Here is a 22,431-nt window from a genome sequence, read left to right as displayed (position 1 = left end):
AGCTCACATTACTGCTCTTACTCAGCAATGTTTCTTCTTTATCATACGGGCAGTTTTAACTTGGAGGTTTGGCATGCGAAGTAAGATGCATTTTGGCACAAAACATGAAATGCGTATTCAAATGCTGCTGTGCAGCCGATGCACTGTAATCTATTTTACACTGTCTTATTCTCTGAATGACATAAATGTCCTGAAGCTGAAGGCTACGTAAAGTAGACATTTTTCCTCGTAAAGATCTTTGAGCTGCAAAATTAGAGTGGAGGGAAATTTGAAGGGAATTCTTGAGAAACCTGCAGGGGAAAAATGAAAAAAATAGGGAATTTCTGAACCTAGAAATGGGAATTTTTCTCCCCAGTATGGAACATCAGTGGCCATGAAGAGTTTGTTTTGTTTAAAAGTTTGTTTTATTTAAAGATTTGGTGTCTTATGTTGCCCTCAGTGCTTGTCTGGCAGAAAATGATGCTTTATTTATTGAGAAATAAACAATTTAGGCCAAAATTTTAATTCTCCCACCGCATTGCGTGTTTTCTGACGTTGGCAATGACGTATCCAGGGCAGGTACCTAAAAGAAAGGTAAGTATGTTGACCATGGCTGTCGCCAATGGCAAAAACATGTCTTTTGTTAGCCTGGTTATCATCTGCCTTCATGGAGGGCGCTACAATACCGCTCAAGGACCGTTGTCTGCACACATTTTTTTTCTGACTGCACTTGTACCTGGCTTATTGTTGTGGTTGATAGTAATAGTGTTGTGAAACATCGGGTATGACTCGACAGGCAGGGCCACGTAAGTGGCAGTGTCGCTTAATGGGGCCATGCAGACAAAATACAAGTTTGTTGTATTAGAAAGATTTAGTGTTTTATAGGGCCCTCAGCGCTTGCCCGGCAGCAATTGATGCTTGATTTACTGAGAAATCAAGCATCAAAGGGACATGCTCCTCGAAACAACTTTTTTTTTAATAATGAAGTTAGGAGGCTGAAATTTTCATAGCTAGTAAAGATTGAGCTCCTTTGGTCATATATGCAACTAGATTTCAAATAGCTTCTCCGGATGAAATGTTACGCAGCATGACTTGCAGAAAAATTGCTTTTTTGTGCACTTTTTTTATAGTAAAATTTTTTTCTGAAACTTCTAAAATAGCCTAGGTGGTTCCTTATGAACTGCAGAGTGCCAAAATCTACCTGAAAAAGCCTTATATTCACTTTCCTCACCACGAAAAAAAAAAATGACTGGTAGCGTGCCTTTTCTTGTTCTGTATATTTTTGTTTTATGACCGTCAGAAATACCTAAGGACATAAATTGCATAATTAACAAGATTTCGCCACTCTACGTGTTATAATGAACATATGTGCAAAATTTCATCGTGATACGACAACTTTAAGTGGGAAAATAAGTGTGCACAAACTCAGAAAACGGACGAAAACGACAAACTGAGAAAAACGCAATTGAAAGTTTATTTCTTTGCCAGATTCAGAAATTCTTGCACAAACAACATGAAACTTGGTGGGTATATTGTCTAAAATGCCCACATTGAGGTACTAAAACTATACTCGGGAACAAGTTAAGGACGGCACCAGCTCATGTAACGTATCACTCCGCCTAAGCGACGGACCCGGATGTCAACGGGCGCGCGCGTTTTGAAAGGAGACTGCCACGAATGTGTGATATCGTGTGCCTTTTCTCACGTAGTTTGTTTGCCGTCGCTGCAGTAGTTCATAAGCATATTAGGTCCAAAAAGATACAAAAACGGCTCGTGCCATGTTCAAAATATTCCCAGTAACGCGCTACTTGTGCTGCGCAGAGTGACATCCGGCTGCGGTGATGAGGCACAGCGGCAACTTCGGTGCCATTCTTAAGTTGTAACCGAGTATAGAACGCTCCTGCTGCATAAGTTTCACCCTCACGGTTCCTGCGGGCGGAGTCCTCGGTACGAGCCCGTTTCACCAGGCTGCAGCGATGGGACATAGCCTCAGCAGTCAGCTTGGCAGACATCTGCCTGGTCCTCCGCTGGTCACTTGCACTGCTTAGTCTGACCAGTTCTTCTGAAGGGAAGATTCCCAGTTCTTGGAGAACTTGCTCAAAGCTAGTGTGGCCCCTGTTGAACCACAACACTGCGAGAGTGGTGGCCGTCTTCACTACAGTGAACTGCAGGTTGTACGATACCGGCCTGTACCAGATGCGCAGTGCTGCTTCCGTCTCCATGGCATGGGATGAGCAGTCGACATTTTTTTCACACACAGGGGCATGAAAGGCTTGCCACACGTCCTCCTCTTGCTCATCAAGCTTTTGGTGGCGGCTGCAACCTCGACAGTAGTTTGACAGCGCCCCAAAATCTAGGCAAAGACCAGTGTCTAGAGAAATGGCATTGCCAACACCGTTGTGGCTCTTGTGTCCTCGCTTCTGCCAAGTACCATCAAACATCACACTGATGTCAGTCTGACCAGCTTGCAACGCAGTTACTTGCCTTGCTTCAGCAAGGTTGTCAGTGACGACTTTTGTGGCCGCAACATGAACTTTCTTGGCAATGTTGTGGAACGTCTTTTGGTGCAGTGGTTTCGGTAGACCAAGAATGGCACAAAACCTGCACAGCTGATCGTGTCCGATGCCAACCGCGCGTGCAGCGAGTACCACTTTCACATTGATGGCGAAACTATCACGGGGACTTCCCCTGCAGAGTTCAGGGTCGTGGCCTCCGCAACCGATGGCGACAGCATGCTGCGACGAGTAAACTGTAGAAATCACTCCCGCAGGGCACTTCTCGTTTTGCACTTGAGTTCCAATACCGATGCGAGGCCCTTCCGCTTGTTCGCGACCTCAACTGCGACGAGTTCGCACTTCCCACACGTCGTGCACACGGCGCCACTCACAAGGTCAGTCAAAGCGTTGACTTCACAGACAACTGCGCTTGCACCGCTCCCGTTGCTGGCTGTCTCCTCACTTTGGAAGGCTGCCAACTTCTTCACCGATGCGCTTACAAAGCCGATAGCGGCGCTGATAAAATCAGCCCCTCCTGGTTGAGCTGCGCTTGAAACGCTTGAAGGCTTGTCGCCGTTAGGCCTCGCCTTGCGCTTTCGTTTGCACCGGCATGAAGGTTGGATGAAGGTTGGTAATTCGGGTGACGAAAGTCACGCTTCTCCTCACCGTTCATGATAAAAAACTCATGATAAGGAAATAGAAAAGGTAGCTCTTGGCTGAAGCGAAGTGCGAAGCATTGCAAACAGAATGATGCACACGGCGAGAGCCAATGGCAGTCCCGATTTCGCATCACATGATTTAAATACCCAGTAGGAGCTCAAAAAACAGGCAGGAAGAAATTTTTTTAAAAATTTTTTTACGTGGAGTTACGAAGCTGGCGAGCAGCTCGATCGAGAGACGAAGGCTTGATCTACCCCTCTCAAGTGACCGAAATGGCAGCGAGCCACGCTGCCGTGCGGAATAAACTTTCAAACGTGGCCGAAATTCAGCTTGATTGCGCGATTTCTTGGGTCACCGCGAGTCATTCGAACACATTTTTCACAAAGTTCTCGTTCGTATTTCGTTTTCATTTTTTCACCCATGAAAGAAGGATAGTCAAAGATGATAATGCAAGGGAAAACAAAAAATCAACATATTTTTCGACCCGCGTGTCCCTTTAAGCCAAAATTTCAATTCTCCTGCTAAATCGTGTGTTTTCGTGACGTCGACAATGACTTATCCAGAGCAGGGCCTTAAATCTAAAGATAGCCTGCAGACCAGGGCTGCTACCATCTCGCAGACGGCCGTTTGGTTATGTTGTTTATCACCTACTTTCATAAACAAGAGTAGACAAGAGCGCAGTCAGAAGTGTTGGAGTAGATAAGAGCGCAGTCAAGTGTTCCTGGGCAGTTTCGGTTTCACTGGTTTGGGTTATCGGAGAGTGGTTAGGGGAGGGGGAGGCCGCTTGTTCGGTAGTACGCGAAAACTTAAAATACTCGGATTATGGGAGGGGGGTGCTTGCACGGGTGGGGGTGCTTAATTGGTATTTTACAGTATTATATAGATGTTTTCGCCAGGCCAACCTGTTCTGCCATGAGTGGTTTCAAGCGTCGTGCGCACTCCGCCAATGTGTTGGGTTCAAATCCAGGCAGGGTCTTGTCTGTTTCTTTTTCTGTGTGGTTTTTAAGTGGCATGGTTTGCATATACTTTTCGCGAATTCAAAACAAATTGAGCTATGGAACTACCATTTCAGATGTCGATACTTAAGTCATTGGCACGACTTGTTCAGTTTTGAACTCGTGCTTTGTACTTAAAAAATAATAGGGGCAGCTTTGCCCTAGTGGTGCGAAGACTGGGAAAGCAGCGAAGCTGGTGGCTCCACCTAGCTTATTCTTGGTTCGGCTAAGTTCATGCGCGGTTATGCTTGGAGAAGCCCAAGGACGCGGGTTCGATTCCCGGCCGCAGCGGCCGCTTTTCTGATGGAGGCGAAAAGCAAAAACGCCCATGTGCATGAGATTTCGGCGCACGTTAAATATCCCCAGGTGGTCATAATTAATCTGGAGCCCTCCACTACGGCGCGCTCATCGCCTGCGCTGCATCAGCGCGTTAAACCCTACAATCAATCTGGGCCTGTATGGCTTTTATAAGTACAGTAGAACCCTGTTGATACGTTCTCAGTTCATCTGATTTCCTGGTTACTACGCTCTCAATTGTGAACCCATTGTGTTACGGTGTTTTTTTCCCAGTTACTACGTTCCTGAATAACATGATTTCCCGGTAAGTACGCTAAAAATTTAAAAACTGGATGATATGTTTTACGGTGAACAAAAAACGTGCTGACATGCATGCGGACAAAGCCTCAGCGCGTGTGGCGCAATAAGCGGGCGCCAAGTGAGTGGCGGTCGGGCTGCCTGGGTCACCGTGGCAACTTTCCCGCAGTGCTGGGCTTGCCGGAGTTACTTGGTAAAGCGGCTGCCTTTAGCCAACGTCAGCTGTATTACGACGTCCCGACGTGCGAAATGCTAACCTGGGAAGTAATCGTGGCGGAATCACCATGAAGCAGCGCTGGCGCTGGATGGAGCCTCCGAGAAAGATGGCGGCGATGACATTGAGGAACAGGCAGCGTCTCAGGCGGCCACATATGCTCAGGCGTAGTCGGCTTGGTAGCGGTGCAAAGTTACTTTCACGTGAAGGACAATCCCAGTGCGGTCAAAAGTCTGCAATGTTTAGAAAAGGAGCTCTTGCTCTCAAAGGGTCGCATCATGTGCCAGCAGGTGTTGACAGACATGTATAAGTGAAAAAGGCCATTAAATTCTCATTTTCGTCTCTCGATTGCTTTTTTTCTTCTTTTTTTTACTGCGGCGGTTTATAAGATTTCCTGGATAGTACGTTTATCCCTTGCGTCTTTTTTTTAAACGTATCAACTAGGTTCTACTGTACCTGGTGCCGTTCAAGTGCTGAATGCGCGGAGGAAAGTCTATGAAAACAGAGACAAGTGGTACCTAACTAAAGAAATGCTTTTTTTTTGAACAATTTTTTGGTCTCGAAGACCCATGTGCGCCCTTAATCTTCAAAATTTTTTCACAGAATCGTCCATTTAACCCTTTTGGCCCTGGAATTTTTTCGTCACACCTGTAATTTTTTCGCTGTGATATTCTGCTTCTTTACACCATAAAACAGTGGTATTTATTAAAAAAATGTGCGCGGTTAGCGTAATGTAAAGTTTAGAACTATGTCCTCAAATGAGGACATCAGGGCCCAATGGGTGCAGTCGAGGCAAAAGTGAATGTTAGTGTAACGGTTTATTTTCCATTTTATACACGTACTTTGGTGCAGTAAAATAGTTTCTAGCAATGCGTGTAATCTTCATTGACGGACATGAAATTCTTTGAAGCAGTTTCTCCCATTTATGAGGCAGAGGTGGACATTGCACTTTTCACACTTGATTCTTGGCTTGCCCTTGCAGCCTTCCAGCATGCAGCGCTGTTGTTGTTCTTTCGCAACAGGCCAGTGACCGGTTTGGTCATACCTGACATCTTCCACTGGCCTTCGATTGCCACACTGAAGCTTTTTCAATGGCTGCATCGGGAGAAACGAAAACGAAGTCATCGTCTTCCTCATCTTCAGTATCGCCGACATCCGATAGGTTGCCATTGTCCAACTGAGCGAACATTTCATCCGCGTCTTCGAGCGGCACGAATAGGGGCCAACGGGCTCTCGTTGCTGAGTAGAATTGAGGTTTCATTCCGGCACCTGAAAAATAAGCAAAAGCAGCTGTACGGCCATGAGACGCCACACCATCACCTGCGAAACGTGGCAACCACCAAGCCCTCGTGTACTCAAATGAGGACAAATGCTCTTATGCACGCGATCACTGAAATACGCATTCGCCGAGAATGTCTTGGGTGATTATAACTTCTATATAGAGTTAAAAACATTGTGCTAAATTCTTATCGTGACAGCAACAGTGGCTTATATGTAAAAAAATAACAAAATGCGCACTTACTTGGCCCAGCGTCCAGTTCGTCGTCTTCTTCTTTGTTGTTTCTCGCTGCTGCTCTGACGAACGTGAGGGCCCGAGAACTGATGTCAATGCCACTGGAGATGTTTTGCGAGCAATACAAGTTCGGTTTCAGTTTCTTTTTTCTTGTTAAAAGCGCCAGCAACACCTTTTTAGGACTTGTCCTCGTTTGAGGACACCAGGGCCCAAAGGGTTAATAAGGTCTCTCTTCCATCGTTCTTGTAGCAGTGTGCCTTGTAGGCGATTTTACAGACAAGGTGACCATAGAAAAACCAACCAAGCCATTTTAAAATGTCTCTTGTAGTTGAGCGTCTCTTGTAACAGTGTCTGTTGCAACGTAATTTTACCATCAATTAAGCTCTGTAGCTGATCTTGCTGATGGGTGCCTTCTGCTGCACTCCTCAAAGTTGCTTTGCGCCATTTTTTTTTTCAGCGACAAGTACATGCCCCCACGAGGCCGCGGCCGGGGAACACGGGCGGCATGCCACCAGCCCGGAGCAACCACGTAAGTTGCGCTCGCAGTTGGGCCCTTCGTAATAGCACGCCTTGGCTGGCTGGCTGTGGACTCTCCCTTCCCACCCGGCTGTGGTCCCTGTCTGCCACTTGAGGAGACCCCCAGCCATTTCCTTTCGGGTATGGGGGTGGGTTCCTTTAGGCTGTTGTTTGGAGAGGGGGCAGTGGTGCGAATTCACTTGTGACAGGTGTAATTCATTCGCCTTTTAGAAGAATTTGTTGTTTGCTTGGTAAACAAAGCCACTAGAATCGTGAATTCGGAGCATTGCAAATGCTCACACAGGTAACTTACTATTGAGGCTGTTGTACCTTCGCATGTCACTGCCACTCCTGTTGGGGTGCTCTTTGTTGATGGCAGTGACGGTAGACTCGTAAAGAAGCTCACTTGTTGTCAAGCCGCAGCCAAGCCATGTCAAGGCAGCTCCCCCTGTTCATCTCAGTGGTGCTGTCAGGGCTTGTACAAAAGCAGTTGGACTTGTAAGCATGGTGCTATAACGTAAAAAGTGCAAATTTTCTGAATGATTACAATGTTGTAAAATCAGCTGAAATTAAGAGAAATGTCTACGAATGCATAGCATTCCTATGCAGCTTGTCTAGAGTGCGAGTTCTTTACAGCCAAATAATTGGTTTTTCTAAATTCTGTTCGATCAACTATCTCCATTTGCATCATTACAATGATTGTGGGTGTTACTTCCGCAATGTCTGCATTTTTGTGTAAATGCAAGGCAAGATAATATATGGTTCGCCAATTTCATTTAAATTTTTTTTTTATTTTTGGTTTTTCAAAATTGTATTCGACCAATTATCTCCATTTGCGCTATTACAACAATTAAAAGTGGAATTTCCACGAAATCTGCATTATTGGTGAGATGCAGGGCATTACACGGTCCTGGCTGTGGGGGAACTCTGCAAAGAATGCTACACATTTCGAAGTGCCAAAGAAGTCACAATGACCCAGTGCCCGCACTTGTCTGTGTGTGGCGTTCTGAGAATGCCTTCAAAGGTTTTTAGGAATGGTTGCAATTTGAGACTTCGGGATGGTATTTTGGGTCAAGCCATTTCACTATACAGCTGGGGGTGGGCATGTTCGGATTCGCTAACAGCAACGTAGACAGCTTAAGAAGCTGTATAATTAATGTTTAAGGCAACAAGAATTGGAACAGCACAACGGCTGCCACTGCAGATGAGAACATAGGGGCAGACATGTTAACAAAAGCAAGCCACAGTTTTGTAAAAGATATACAAAATTAGTAACCTAACAACAAATGTTGGTAAATGCCTGTGCATAAATGAATTGCGCAAAACTTTTAAATCAAAGAACAAGTTTTTTTTTCATTGCAGGCTTAGTGTGCATAAAGGTGGCACTATACTCGGGGACAACTTAAGAACAGCAATGGAAGTTGCCCCTGCTTGTACAGTTAAACCTCGATGTAACGAAGTCGGTAAAATTCGTAATTTACTTCGTTACACTGAAATTTCGCTACATTGAAATTCGCGGTTATAATGAAGTGTTCATCCCGTGAAGCGATTCCTGAAAAAGAAAACGTGGCGCGCATACACGGCCGGCGCACTGTTTCTGTTTCTATCGGTGCTTAATCGTCTACGCGGGCATCAGCGTGATCCGCATGGAGCGTTTTCTTCCCGGAAAAACGCGCCCCGGAAGCCACAGGCGCGCTGACGCAGCCGCGGAGACCACCCGCGCGATGCGGGTAGCTCCAGCGACCGATTCTAACCGCTCGCTGAAACGCAACTCGAGGGGCAAACGAGAGGGGTAAGCGAGAAAAAAAGCGGATAACGTGGGCGAAATTTTCACTGTAAAATGTCATATGCGCCGCCTACGAGAGCGCCCATCAAATATCCTTCGCGGCGGCCTTATCGTCTAGCCAGCCGGCATCCCCGAGCGCTTCGAAGCTCCCGCCATAGGGTGCGCGCCTCCCCATTGGCGAAACTGGTCAGGCTCCTCCCACTGCTGCGCGCAGCGTGGCGCAGCGCGAGTCACTTCCCGCCGCCGGCACGCAATCGCGGACGCCGGTGTGAAAAAAAAAAAACGCGCGTGCAAGGCTCATAAAGATTCACAAATGCTTGCTGGGACGACGAAACCCAACAAGCATGAGCGAACTCGAACGAAGTGCAAAGCGGCGGCTTGCGGCGGCGGCAACGCCGGTGGCTTAGGCTTACCACCGCGGAGGATATTTGATGGGCGCTTTCGTAAGCGGCGCGTGTCACGTTTTACAATGAAAATTTCGCCCACGTTATCCGCTTTTTTTCTCGCACGCCCCTCTCATATGCCCCTCGAGTTGCGTTTCAGCGAGAGGTTAGAAGCGGTCGCTGGAGCTACCCGCATCGCGCAGGTGGTCTCCGCGGCTGCGTCAGCGCGCCTGTGGCTTGAGGGGCGCGTTTTGCGTTTCTGCAGGGAGAAAACGCTGCGTGCGGTTCACGCTGATGCCAATTAAGCCGTAGACGATTAAGCTCCGACAGAAACAGTGCGCCAGCCGTGTATGCACGCCACGCAGTTTGTAGGCAAGGGACTTAATCAAAGACTCCGTGGCTGGCTGCATCCGCGGCATCGGGCGACCCGTGTCGCCGTTCGCGTTTTATTGGGACCCCATTTCGGCGCTTGCGTCTCCCAAAATCTACTTCTACAACTTAAATATCGTGCCTCGTTCTCCATGAAACTTCGTTACATTGAAATTCCGGCAAACGGGACTTCGTTACACAGAGGGTGAAAATACATGGTGTGCATACACTTGAAGTTACAAAAAATTCCGTGGTTCGTTACATCGAGGGTTTCGTTACATTGAAGTTCGTTACATCGAGGTTTAACTGTAATCACTGCAGCCGGCTGTTATACCGTGCGGCGCAAGTAGTGCCTTACTGCGAGTATGTTTAACCTGACACGAGGCGTTTCCCTTTTAAATTACTGCAGTGACTGCAAAAAATCTAGGTGTGAAAAAGAAGGCGATGTCATGCATTAAGCGCAATCTTGTTTGAAAATGCGCGTCCACGGTGACATCCAGGTTTGTCGCTTCAGCGGAGTGATACACTACATGAGCTATTGCTGTTGTTAACTTGCACCCTAGTATAACATCATTTTTTAGTTTAGACTGCAAACTAACCTCAAATGTTACTTTTATGCTGTGTGCTTTTCTGGCTTTGTTAGGATTGGAATAGGGCTTAACACGGCAAATGGTTGGCTAAGATGGCAGCGTGAGCATCTGATTGGAATGCAGCCAGTGTCAACATGTGTGTCTTGCACTTTGAAAAATGAATCTGTGAAAGCCATTTCTTGTGATTGGACATTCTTTTACATAGCGTAGCTTTGAGCTCTTAACTTTACAAGCCCAAGAATTAGCAGATGGCGTCTACTGCAGATACAGTGGAACCCCGATAATACGACTTCCAAGGGACTGTGCAAAAGCGTCGTTTGACCAGGGTGTCATATGACCGGGGTATGGGTAAATGCTGGCCTAGTGGACAGTCTCACGTGACAGGGGGGCTAAGAACTTATTTTAACTGTTATATTTTAGAGCGTTTTGTAATTTGCAATCCTTTAGCTAAAATTTCAAGTTTATATAAATAAAAAAGAAACTGTTATTTTAAGCCCCCCCCCCCCTTCCCTGGCATCTACACTAGCCTGCCAGCCTTGTGCTGCACACCTGGCACGTGCGAGATGGAAGGCCGATGCCACTGAGCTAATGGAGACGGGAAAAGGTGAGAGTGTGAAACTGCCAAGGCCAAGCGAAACGAATGATAGTACGAGGTGGCAATGAATAAAAGGCAGAAATGAAAAGAACAGAGTGACAATGCGGCTTTGAAAAACACTGATAAGAAGATAGCAGAGAGAGGGGGAGAGAGAGTTGTGAAAGGAAGAAACTTGGTTAGAGCGAGCAAGGAAAGCGGTGTTCGGGTACCACCGTGGGGTTGGGTCGTGTCTGGTTTTGCGTTCGTCGGCTTGATGGGAGCTTAAAATTCTCAATCTGCTGGCCACCTGGACTGACTTCTCACGGTTGGAATGTTGGCATTGTACCAGTTCTGCTGCCACGTGGGGCCATCGAAGGTTGACTCCTGCCCGCCAGTACCTGCCTGCTTGCTTGAGTCTTTTCAGAAAGTGGTCTGCCTGCCTGCGGACCTTTGCACATCAGGCAGCATCAAACGGGGGTGAAGAATAAAAGGTTGGGATGAGGCGGCGAAGCAGTGTAAAGGGTGGGAAAAACGACGGTTTAGCCTCGCAAGGGTCCGTTCAATGAAGCGGACCGCGTGCACCCGAGCGTTGTATTATCGGGGGTTTTTAAAAAAATGCATTGTTTCTGTAAGGAGTTTTCCGGGGCCACTGGGATCCGTCGTAAGAAGTGGGTCGTCATAAGACACGGGGGACTGTCATTGGAGTCCCACTATTTTTCTGCACAGGTGTGCACTTGTCTCATGTCTGATGGCCATAATTGTTGCGTTGAGGAAAGGCATGTCCCTTGGCTTGCCTTGGCTTTGCCTTGAAATGTTCCAAGAGTGTGCTTGCCAGCCACTATTTCTTTTTTTCCGCCACATTGGAGTGAAGTTGCACTGCTCTTGGATCCACAGTGTTCAGTTTTTCTAGCAGGGGTCTCAACTAACTTTTGGCCTGTTCACAGACAGGAAGGATATGGCGTGCAGGTGTGCGTGTATGTGAGTAACGTGCGCACCGTATGGTCCAAGTAGAGAACTCAGCGTAGGTATAGTTGCTGTGTGTGCGCGGTGGGCCAGAGATGTGCAGTCTCTCTGCAGGGCCAACAGGGGGCACTGCCAGCTTTCTGTGAACGGTTGAACAGTGGGCTCGGCTCTCTTGTATGCCCGTCTTGCTGATGACCTAAAGATAGGCAGCCTCCTTGGTTGTGTCTGCAGCACCGTTTCCTGCCTGTCTTGTCGTTGAAGCTGGCTGCTTGCCGCACTGTGCGGCTGCGATTGTTGGGTGGGGCCATGGCTGCTTGTGTGGGACAAGGGAAATTAACGTAATATTCTGGAAGTTTCCTAGGTATGGTACGTGGTAACAACAGAACGCTGACATGAAATATGTGAACCAGAATGTGCACAGTGTGCAGGATCGTGGGCTCAGGGAAATGCTTGAAAATGCCAGAGTGCAAGGCTCAGGGAGGCGGCAGTCCCATTTCTGCAGAGGCTGCATAGTGGGTGGCGTGTTGTCGTGAAAGGATGGAGGTCACTTTGCTTTCTTATTAGCTCCCTAGTGTAAGCGGGCTGTTCTGGTTTAAGTGGAGGGTGTTGAGTACTGTTTTGGGGAAGCAGAACTGAGAATCGGCTGTGGCAATGTGGGGTGGCAGTTTTATGTGCCAGCCACACCTGAGGTTAGACCTGGCGGCTGCTATCTCAGTGTCTATTTTATCCTCTGTGGGAGGGTGGTTTCAGGGCAATGTTTTGGGCAAGTTTGATAAGGCGTTGACGTTGTGCCCTTCACTGCAGGCCTGGTGGCCTTACTCGGGATGCTCTGCACAAGGCATTTTCAGAGGCAACCGGTCACCGGCTGGACCCAGGCGTGTACGGCTTTTCGGATGAGGCTTTTGTGTATCACATCTGCCTCTCGCTCTCAGCAAAGTGCCCGGAGTCGTCAGGTGGGTCTCTTGGGTGTGGGCTTGCCACCCTAATGGGAAGGGGCCTGTGCAAATGGCAGCCCTGTGGGTGGGCTGTGAGGCCTGGCGGTATTCTCCCACACTCGCCGAAAGATGTCCCCTGCTGACGTTTTCCACTGGCCTGTATGGATTGGATGGGGCTCTGAAAAATGCAAAATTGACAAGGATGTGGGATCGTCTGGTTGCAGTCGGATGGAAGCGTAAGGTTCTGGTTTATAGACTAAAATGGGCGGGCTACCCACAGCCACATCAATGCAGAGGTGAAAAACTTGTCTGTGTGTTGCTCCGAGGCTGATTGTCGGTTCCTGCGGGACTGCATTACCTTGACATGCAGGCAAATCCTTTTGCTCCCCCCGTATGCGTCACGATTTCGACACATAATATAAAGTGAGTGGGTGGATTCTGATCTGTACTTTGAATGCTGATTTCTTGTTATGGAGTTGTCTTCAGCAGTGGTCTGTGAAGCTATTGGGGTACTGGTTCTGCCTGTGCATGTTCGAACGCGTCTAAAGATCAGACTCTATTTTATCTCATGTTCAGAGACCGTGTGGTTCTCGCGTGTGGCATCAGAGGTGCTTGTGTGCAGCACTTGGGTGCGAGGCCTGTCCTTGGCTGTGACTAAGGGAGGCGTGGGGGTGCCACTGCATTTGTGCACTCAGGAGCTGGCTGTGGCAGATGTGCGCCTGTACAACTGGGGGATATTTCGGCTACATGCAAAGTTCAAAGGGCTTTAATTGTGGCGCAACATTGAGAAGGGAGCACTGGCTGAGTTTGTAGGGCTGATGTAAAGGGCCGAGTTGTTTGACACCTTTTAGCATGCAATTACAAAGTGGCTACCACGTGTTACGAGGCGACTGGGAGTCAATGCGGAGCACTTTCAAGTGCTCTTTAGTAGTCGCAGGGTGCTACTAACAGGGTTCCAATGAAAGCCTCCTGTTGTGTGTCTGCGTGTCCCTGTATGATTTGTACCCAAGCAGGTGCGTGTGAGTATTTGTTCTCTCTCCCCCCCTTCCCCTGGAATATTGGATTCATTGGTACACTTGGTACAGTTGAACCACGATATAACGAGCCTCAATTTAACGAAATTCGCGATATAACAAATTTTTTCAAGTTTTCTATCAAAATTTTGCTAAATGCATGTATTTTTATCTCGATTTTATGAAGTAATTTCGTGCGGCGCTTCCGATTTACCGAAGTCGCGGCAAGAAAGGAACAACGAAATTCCGGTAGAGGCACGTTTTATTTTGCCTCTCAGAGCCTACATTGAAAACATTGAGTATTCGCATTGACTCTTAAAAGGCTAAAATGAAAGAAAAGCGGTGAAATCTGCGGTTGACAACAATTAAAAGCGATGAAAGAAGCTGCTCAAACCACTAGCGGTCATGGACGGTTTAATAGTGCGGCCACCATTTTGACGTCTCCATCGTTGCCTACACCAGCGCCCTCTATGCTTAGGCTGCCGAAGCCTACTTCAAGCTTTTTTTCTATGCGTCCTTGCTTACGGTGCTGCTGCTCTAGGTTGTTCTCACTGATAACCACATTAATATTTTGTTCGTGCATCTCTTGTAAGCAGCATGAGCACTCCAAGGGAAAGAAAAGTGTTCCGAACAAGAACCTCGGGAAGTGTCTGTGAAACCGACGGCCACCGAAGGTTGGATGCCATCGACGTTCTGCGGAGGCACACAGGTGCACGCGAATGTTTAGAGCAAGCCTTGTTAGTGCTTTCAGCATACGAGCGTCACGTAAAGCCCACCCTGGTTAAGAAACGCCAAGCACTGCTTATGGACTTCTTCACTACGGCTTGAACATCGAGTGCTGATGGCAATAAACTGCTCTCTTTGAACGTGGTCATCTTCGTTTCACCAGCGTTCATTAGACAGCTGCGATGCGGAGAAATCGGTTTCTTTAGGGCTCAGTGGGCATAAAAGTAATAATCGAATTTGGCCGGAAGGTATTTAATGTAAGCTTTCCACTTTCGCGGGAGCACGTAAGCGCTCCTCCACACAGTGAAGCGGTTCGCGTGTACTCCACTCAACTCACAATCATGGCTTTATCTCGAGTGTCGTGGTTGCATCACATGCAGAGCCTTTGTACATGGAAAAAAGTATTTCGAAAGTTTCATAGCACCCTGCTGCTGTTGGCCTGCCGCACCGCTCAACGCCGCGCCTAAGCCTACCACTGAACAGACGAAAAGAGGCGTAACTTCGGACCAGCACCTCGCCGGGGTGAAGTTCATGGGGCATGGACGCGGGTTCAATTGACTAACGGCGGCGTTTAGTAGTGACTGAAATGAAAAAAAGAAAAAGTGTAAACCTAGTCTGCTATCATATTTAATGTGGCGTCGTGGAAAAAGAACCGGTTTTACGATGACACATGTACTACCGTCGGCTATCCGAATTCCATATCCCAAGTGTTTGAAACTGTTCACACAATTTTCGCGGCCAGTTTTATTACAAATTTCGCTTTATGTGGAGAGGTAACTACATAGCAGTTGTTTCTGTGCGATGGGCAAGGTTTTGAAACCTCAACAACTGGTTAAATGAACTGTAAAATCGAAACCTCGATTTTACGAAATTCTCGATTTAATGAAATTTACGCCCACAAGTACGACTTCGTTATATTGAGGTTGAACTGTATTTGCATTGATCAGAATTTTAGTGTTTAAAATTTTTGAAATATTTGGCTCTAGCGAGTAGTGAAGATTCGTTTTTTTTTTTTTTTTTTTTTTTTTCACCTTAAAAAGTGCAGTATGTGTAATGTGTTCTCTGCTGTGCTGGCAAGTCCAAGCCTGGAATTTCGTGGTGTTCACCTAGTACATTGATATGGCTGAGACAGACTGATGATGTGACGTTATTTAGATGGTAAGAATAACGGGAGTAAGTGCCAGACCGGATGGGTCAGTAGGCAGCCGGTCTCCCGATCCTTTGTCTTCCTCTTGTACCAGATTCGCCACAGCATGGCAGCTGTCCCACCAGTGGAGCCTTGCTAAACATAATCAAAATGGAGACAAGCATGCAGGCCATACTTAACCAGATTTCTGAAATGGTCTAGCACCATGTAAAGTTCCCTCAGTAACTTTGCAGAGAAACCGTCTGTTTGAGGCAGTACCTCTTCTTCTATGTGCAGCCAGTCCTTCCACTTCCTCGCTTTTTGAAAATCTGATACTGCTGCGACCAAGTGGCGAGCGTGCAGGCACTCTGGCTGGCTGGTGTGAGAGTTGTTTTTTATTGCCACGAACTCTAATCTGTTTAGAAATTGGCGCCCGCATGCGGGGGCCAGCGCGGGGAAAAAGAGCGGTAACCTTGGCGCAACAGCATGCGGAGGGGACAGACGAAGGGAAAGCAAAAGGAAGATTCTTGGTCACCATGTTAAAGGCTCCTATTCTCTGTAATTAACGTAAATACAGTTTGCGCTTCTCGCTTTCTGCTCGCCTTTGGTATTCTTCATCAGGGGTGTTTTTTATGACTGGATAGCTACTTGCATGGCGGGCGTACCATGTGAGCCACACGTTTCAGCTGCTTTTTTCGAAAGGAGGTGATGCGTTCGATGTGTGCCCGGGATTGACCAATATGATAAGAATGTACTGCAGAAGAACGGAAAGTTGGGCTAGTTGGTAGGTGTTCATCTTGGTGGAAACAAAAGCGCTCAAAAAACAGGGACGAAGGAAGACGTAGACAGCACGACGCTTGCTGTCTACGTCGTGCCGTGCTGTCTACGTCTTTCTTTGTCCCTGTTTTTTGAGCGCTTTTGTTTCCACCAATATGAAAGGTGCATTTATTGTGTAAGCACACTGTAATGCATCTGCGTGCGAGGTAATGCTGCAAGGTCTAGCAGTGAGGTGTTCTGAGTGAGCCGTGGAAATGCAGAGAAAGAAAACGGGACAGGAGCCGTTTGTTGTGATAGCCACGTGAGCCTAACATCAAGATAAACTGCATTGTGGTTGGCTGAATAAAAAACACTCCAGGCAGTACACACGGACAGTTTCTCTTCTGTGCTCATGCTAGGTTTGCCTGCGTGTGGTCGGCTCTTTCAGTGGCCATAGCTGTTGGGTACGATAGTGATGATGTTCTGCTTTGGACCCAAATTAGAGGCTACTGCTAAAAGAATGCTGCTGGGCATTGTGGCTCAGTGCATTAAATACGAAGCAGTTCTCGAGATTCAACCTAGGGCGTATGAAATTGTTTTGCATTTGTCAAAGTTCAGTGGCCGTTGCATGAAAATCAATTACTATACTCGGGTACACGTCACGAATGGCAGTAGCTCATGCGTTGTATCACTCTGCCAAAGTGACACCTCCGGATGTCAGCGCGGGTGCCCATTTTGAAAGGAGATTGCAATTAATGCGTGGCATCGCCTGCTTTTTCTTACGTTGTTTGTTGTCGCTGCAGTAATTTTTAAGCAGATTTATGTCTGAAAAATCACTGAAACAACTTGCATAATTTTAAAAATACCCGCAGTACCACGGACTTTGCGTTGCGCAGAGGAACAGCCTATGGCGGTGATGAGGCGCTGCGGCAACTTCCGTTGTTGTTCTTAAAATGCAATAGAGTATAGTTCAGTTCTCATCTCAGTGTTCGTGGCAGCTTCAGGTTACTTTCTTGCAACTGTACAAAGTATTTGAGGAGAACCAATATTCGGTGACTGCAGTGACCTTCGATGATTACATTGACTAGTACAGCATGGTGCTACATTCGTGGGGGTCACCACTCAAGACATTGTCATTAAAGTGTCTGAGCAAGAAGGATGCAGTGATGAAGATGTTGACACCACATTGACGTTTGGACAGGAAGAAACTGTTGTCAGCTCATATGCCCAACTCATATGCTCCAAGGTCTGCTGATTTCTCGGATGCTGCAAAGATGTCCCTGTTGACCTGCACTAGAAGGTCAAGGTTGTGCAGGCATTCATATTGCACTGCCAATTGCGTAGTTGCCAAAAGAAAATAAGAGATTTCTTCAAGCAAGAAAATTGCAGTCGGACTCTTCCGAATGTTTTCACTTTTTATTTTGATTTTTATTTAGATTTATTTTATTTAGACACGTGGACCTGCAGAAAAGGGGTTGTAATGCTTGTTGTTGTGTTACTGTACTGACCCAGAAATAAGTTTCTCAGAATGAAAGCCGTCGTTTGTTGACTTTGCCAGCCACTGAGTGCAATCTTGGCACCTTTTGGTGCGTCATTCGAACCCTCAGCGGCATCGTCGTGACACTGAGCAGTGGACTGTGGCTGTGGTTCTTGTATTACGTTTTGCTAGCGTGGATTTAATGCAGCCTCATTGTAGCTGCAAACACTACCCTTGGTAGCGTGAATGTGACCATTTTCATGTGCACTGAGCCAGTACCATGCATCAGGAAGTAGCCTGCTAGGCTGCTGCGGTATATCCGACTGTGGCACTACTGCTGCCCCGTCGCTCTCTCATTGTGGCTTGTCCTGTGCACCTGCAGGACAGTTGCTGCTCAGGCTCGGGGCGGACCTGTTGGCAAGCCCTCCTCAGCCCAGGACCCGGCCCAGGTGTATCCCGGACAACGTGTGGGGCTCTGTTGAGCCTCGGGGGCAGGGCTCAGCCACGGGCATGCAGGAGCCCGGGGTTCAAGGCAGGGGGAGAGCACAGCTGGTGCCAGCTGTCCCCGACGTGCTGGCACGGCGCGCAGTGCCCCTCCAGCCCTGCCCGCCATCAGACCGTGCATTGGAGGAGGAGGGCACAGAGCGGCCCTCGAGCAGAGCATCGCAGCCACCCGCGGCAGCCCCAGGGGCAGAGGGCCTCCCGCAGCTCAGCCTGGACCCCATCGGGCAGCAGCCTCTGGCGCCCCCAGTGGACCTTGAGGGCCCATTTCAGCTGTGCGACAAACTTGGCGAGGAGTCCACCCTCGTCTACATTTCACATGTCTACACTCTGCACCACTTTTACGTGCAGTGTGTAGACGAGGACACCGTGCGCACACTGCAATGGCTCGCCGTCCACCTGGAGGCGGTCAGTGCCGACGTTTTCTGACTCCCTTAGACTGCTGTGCATTGCTTTGCTCAAACTGAGCACTCGGCACTAGCTGTGGTTTCCTCTTCCCTGCTGAAAGCGTAGCGGGGCAGCTGAGGTATGGCAGCAACGCTAAAACTGGGGCTAGTTGGTTATACCTCTTCTTGAACCGTGCTGTATTAAAACTTCAACAGACAAGGGAAGAGCACACAAGGACGGGACGAAGCGCGAAGTAACAACGTACTTCACGCGTCGTCCCATCCTTGTGTGCTCTTCCCTTGTCTGTTGAAGTTTTAATACAGCGCGGTTCAAGAAGAGGTATGGCAGAAAAAGTGCCCTTTACTGACAGGGAGACTTCAGTGTGCCATCGAAACACAGGCGGAACAAGGGTTCACAAACCCTAGCTCATTTTTCCGTTATGGCTTTCCAGCCAACACTACAATCCGTGAGGCGATTGCAGAGCGAGCTGCCATAACCATGACACTGGGAGGCAGCGGAATTAACCTGGATTCGCGGGCCCCCGCCACAATATTTTTGTCTTCAGCCATACACTGCAGGTGACCTCTTATTAGGCAAAGGGCTTCAGTTGTTCCAAATGGCTGCGGTTGGAGGATGCATGGTATGCATGGAATGGTTGTGCTTACACCACTTTCAGCCAGGACTAGAAACCTTGCAGTTATCGCCACGGCACACCACGGGGCACGTTATAAAGGTGCACGGTGCACGTTATAAAGATCCCCAGGTGGTCAAAATTAATCCAGAGCCCTCCACTGCTGCGCGCCTTATCACCTGCGTTGCGTCGGCTTGTTAAACCTCTACAATCAGTCAATCAATGAACCTTCACACAGGCATTAAGAAGAAACATTGGGCTTCAGGTCACTCAAGGCATATTTTTGCGTCTTCGTTCGTTCACTGCTCGAGTAGGCCAAAGTGCCACGATGCTCCCTCCCCCCTTTTCTGTGATTTCCTTGGGGGGTGTGGGCAGATGTAAGACCCTGGATGCTGCGTGATTGAGAATGTGCGAGAGCGTTGGCCCACCGAGTTGTATCTGGTTGGTGAGCAGGTCCCTATTTTTAACTGCCCTGCAGCAATCGTACACTGTTCATGGCATTGGTGTTCACAGAAAGCCGGCTGTGTGGGAAAAATGTTTCTGCACTCGGCATTTTATTTTGGACAAGTGGCTAATGGCTTATCTAAAGGCACTCACTTTTTTTTTTCTTTTTATTTGTTGAAGCAATCAGAGGGCCTTGCTTGGTCCATTTAGGGGTGCATCCCGTATTTTACAGCAAGGCTCTGCACTTCAGTCCATGGATGTTGAATGCCTTCTTCAGTAGGCGGCTGGTCACTGCATCTCTGGCACTGCCTAGGAAAATGTTTCTGTCCCCGAGTCATTCCAGTTATATAGGGCACATTTAGTACAGTGATGTCTGCTTCACACCGAGGTTTGCTCAGAATCCTGTCTCTGCTGTCCAACCCCTGGTACGGTTGAAAACCTGTGCGACAAAATCCTTTGGCCTCCTCCTAGGAGAAGAAGTTCTTTCCTGTCCCAATTTAGTAGAAGTTTGAGGAAGCACACTGCAGAAGATTGCATGCTTGGACCAGTCGAAGTACAGGGGAACCCTGATAATACGACTTTCAAGGGACCATGAGAAAGCGTTGTACGACCGGTGTGTCATACGACTGGGGTGCAGTTAAATGCTGGCCTAGTAGACGGTCCTACGCGGCTGGTGGGCTAAGAACCTATTTAAACTACTATATTTAGCGCATTCTCGCATTTTTTATGAACCTTTAGCTGAATCTCAAGATAAAAAAAGAAAGCAGTGCCTATGTTGCGCCCCCGTCCCCTCCATGGCGTCCAAGCTAGCCCACCAGCCAAGCAGTGCGTACTACGCGACACCCATGCCATCCGGCGCTATTTAAAGCCCGCCAGCCCCGCGCCTTACACGAGTGAGATAGGCGGATGTGGTCGAGCAAATTGAGAGAGGAAAAGGTGGGTGTGAAACTGCCAAGGCCAAAGGCAGATATGAAAACAAAAAAAAATGGCATTGCCGAACATGGTGGAGACCCCCCTTTGAACGGTCCCGTGCCATCGCTACTGGGTCAAAGTGCTCAGCACATAGCTGTTTTCATTTCCCACAAGGCCCAGCAACGCATATAGATAAGATGATTCGAACTTCGCGAGTAAACTGTGTTGCGGTGAAAATTATAGTGGGGTCTTGCTAGAGTGACTTACTGCGGCTGACAGAGAGTGACCCAAAATGGTGGTTCCGCCGTATACATGTCTCCACCCTTGCGGCAGACACGCGTGAATTGAGGCACTCTAGCAAAGAAGTAGCGGGTGACAACGCAGCTTTGAAAGACACTGATAAGCACAGAGCAGAGATAGAGGAAGAGAAAACGTTGTGAAAGGAAGATAACGTATCAACTCGCATAATGATCGCACCCCTGAAGTTCGGCGTTAAAATACGACTTATTTTTTATTTCCTGCGCAATGATCGCACCCTGAACTTGCTGCGGCTATATGTAGTATGTGTGCCACGTCTAGCTGATGATAGTCGTGCTTACCTACGTTTCCTCTTTCAAAGCGGACATGGCTACGTTATTGCCGCAGACTTGCCGATATTAGCGATATGGGCAAGCATGAGTTCGCTATTGGTGCAGAAGAAACTCTCACTGAATGCACATAGTGCATACCTGCCAACTCTCCCGATTTACCCGGGAGACTCTCGATTTCTTACCTATTCTCCCGATTGCACGGGCATGGTCATAAATCTCCCGATAAACGGCCCCAACCCCCATCTCGAGAGAGGAGGAAAAAAAAAAAAAAAAGAACTGTGTTATGCAGCGCAGCCGCATTGCGATTGCCATCACGAGCTGCGTAGCTAGCCAAAGTCGGATGGGAATCCAAGCCGTTTGTGTGCACAGAGTGTGCAAGCCTAATTTTGTTCACATGTGGTCAGGACAATGCGTTGAGGACTAAACGTAGTAACATTCTGCTTTTCACAGCTCTCTTGACATCATGGCGTCGTCGAAACCCAAGGAGAAGTATTTAAAATGTGTCTTGAAGTGTTTTACTTCAGAATTCCCGTGTTTCATGCCGTCCAGGAAAGGCGAACCGTTCGAATTTTGCACGACTTGCGCATGTGACGTGAGCGTGGCCCACGGCGGTAAAGGACACTTAAAACTGCATTTGGCGACTACTAAGCACCAAAGCTTCCTTCGTGCTGCTGAGAAGCAGAGGACTGTGAGCAACTTACTTGGCAACAGCAATGAAGACAGTGTGGTGTTGCGGAGTGCCTTTTCGCTGAATTTCTTATCGAGCACAATTTGCCGCTCAGCCTGAGTGATCACTTTGGGCCACTTCTAGACTAGACTAGACTAGACATCACATGTGCTGCATTAAGGGGGGACGAGGGTCTTAAAACTAACTTTTTTATTTATGGGTAGAGACTTGTGAAAATTTGCACACGGATGTGCTTTTCTCTGTAGATTTCAAATAAGCAATTATATTTGAGCTGGTGCTGTTAGTTCAAAAGTTATCATACAAAGTCTAAACCGCAATTAGGTAATTTGTTACGCAGCTTTAATGAACTTTCCCATTGCATTTTGTCGCTTTTAATTACATGAATGGATAGCCAGAGAGTTCCCATACCCGATGACATTCTTCGTTTTTCTCTAAAGTCACGGCATCCTAAAAAAATATGTCAAGTACAAAAAATGGCAATATTGGATATTTTGGCTCATCAAAATAACTGCAAGTCATTATTTATGCGTAGCCTAAACATAAAAACTAAGAATGTCATCGGCTGCCTCAGGCTGTACTGAAAAAAATGGTACCAAGATTGACCTTATGAAGCA

General features: G+C 47.7%; 1 protein-coding gene across 2 annotated transcripts in view; it reads left to right on the top strand.

Moving 5' to 3' along the window:
* LOC144142455 (uncharacterized) overlaps positions 1 to 22,431 on the top strand; it is a 180,974-nt gene that overhangs the window by 53,792 nt on the left and 104,751 nt on the right. For both annotated transcript variants that reach the window (XM_077674001.1, XM_077673991.1), the window contains 3 exons: positions 6,908 to 6,979; positions 12,436 to 12,584; positions 18,047 to 18,573. In XM_077674001.1, the coding sequence (XP_077530127.1) occupies positions 6,908 to 6,979; positions 12,436 to 12,584; positions 18,047 to 18,573 (748 nt within the window). The remainder of the gene's footprint in view (positions 1 to 6,907; positions 6,980 to 12,435; positions 12,585 to 18,046; positions 18,574 to 22,431) is intronic.

This window comes from Haemaphysalis longicornis, unplaced genomic scaffold, assembly GCF_048455015.1.
Source record: "Haemaphysalis longicornis isolate Haplotype H1 unplaced genomic scaffold, Haemaphysalis longicornis Haplotype H1 scaffold_1, whole genome shotgun sequence".
In the NCBI taxonomy this organism is placed as follows: Eukaryota; Metazoa; Arthropoda; class Arachnida; order Ixodida; family Ixodidae; genus Haemaphysalis; species Haemaphysalis longicornis.
Note: the sequence above shows the minus strand (reverse complement) of the source record. Positions and strands in the feature narration are given on the sequence as shown.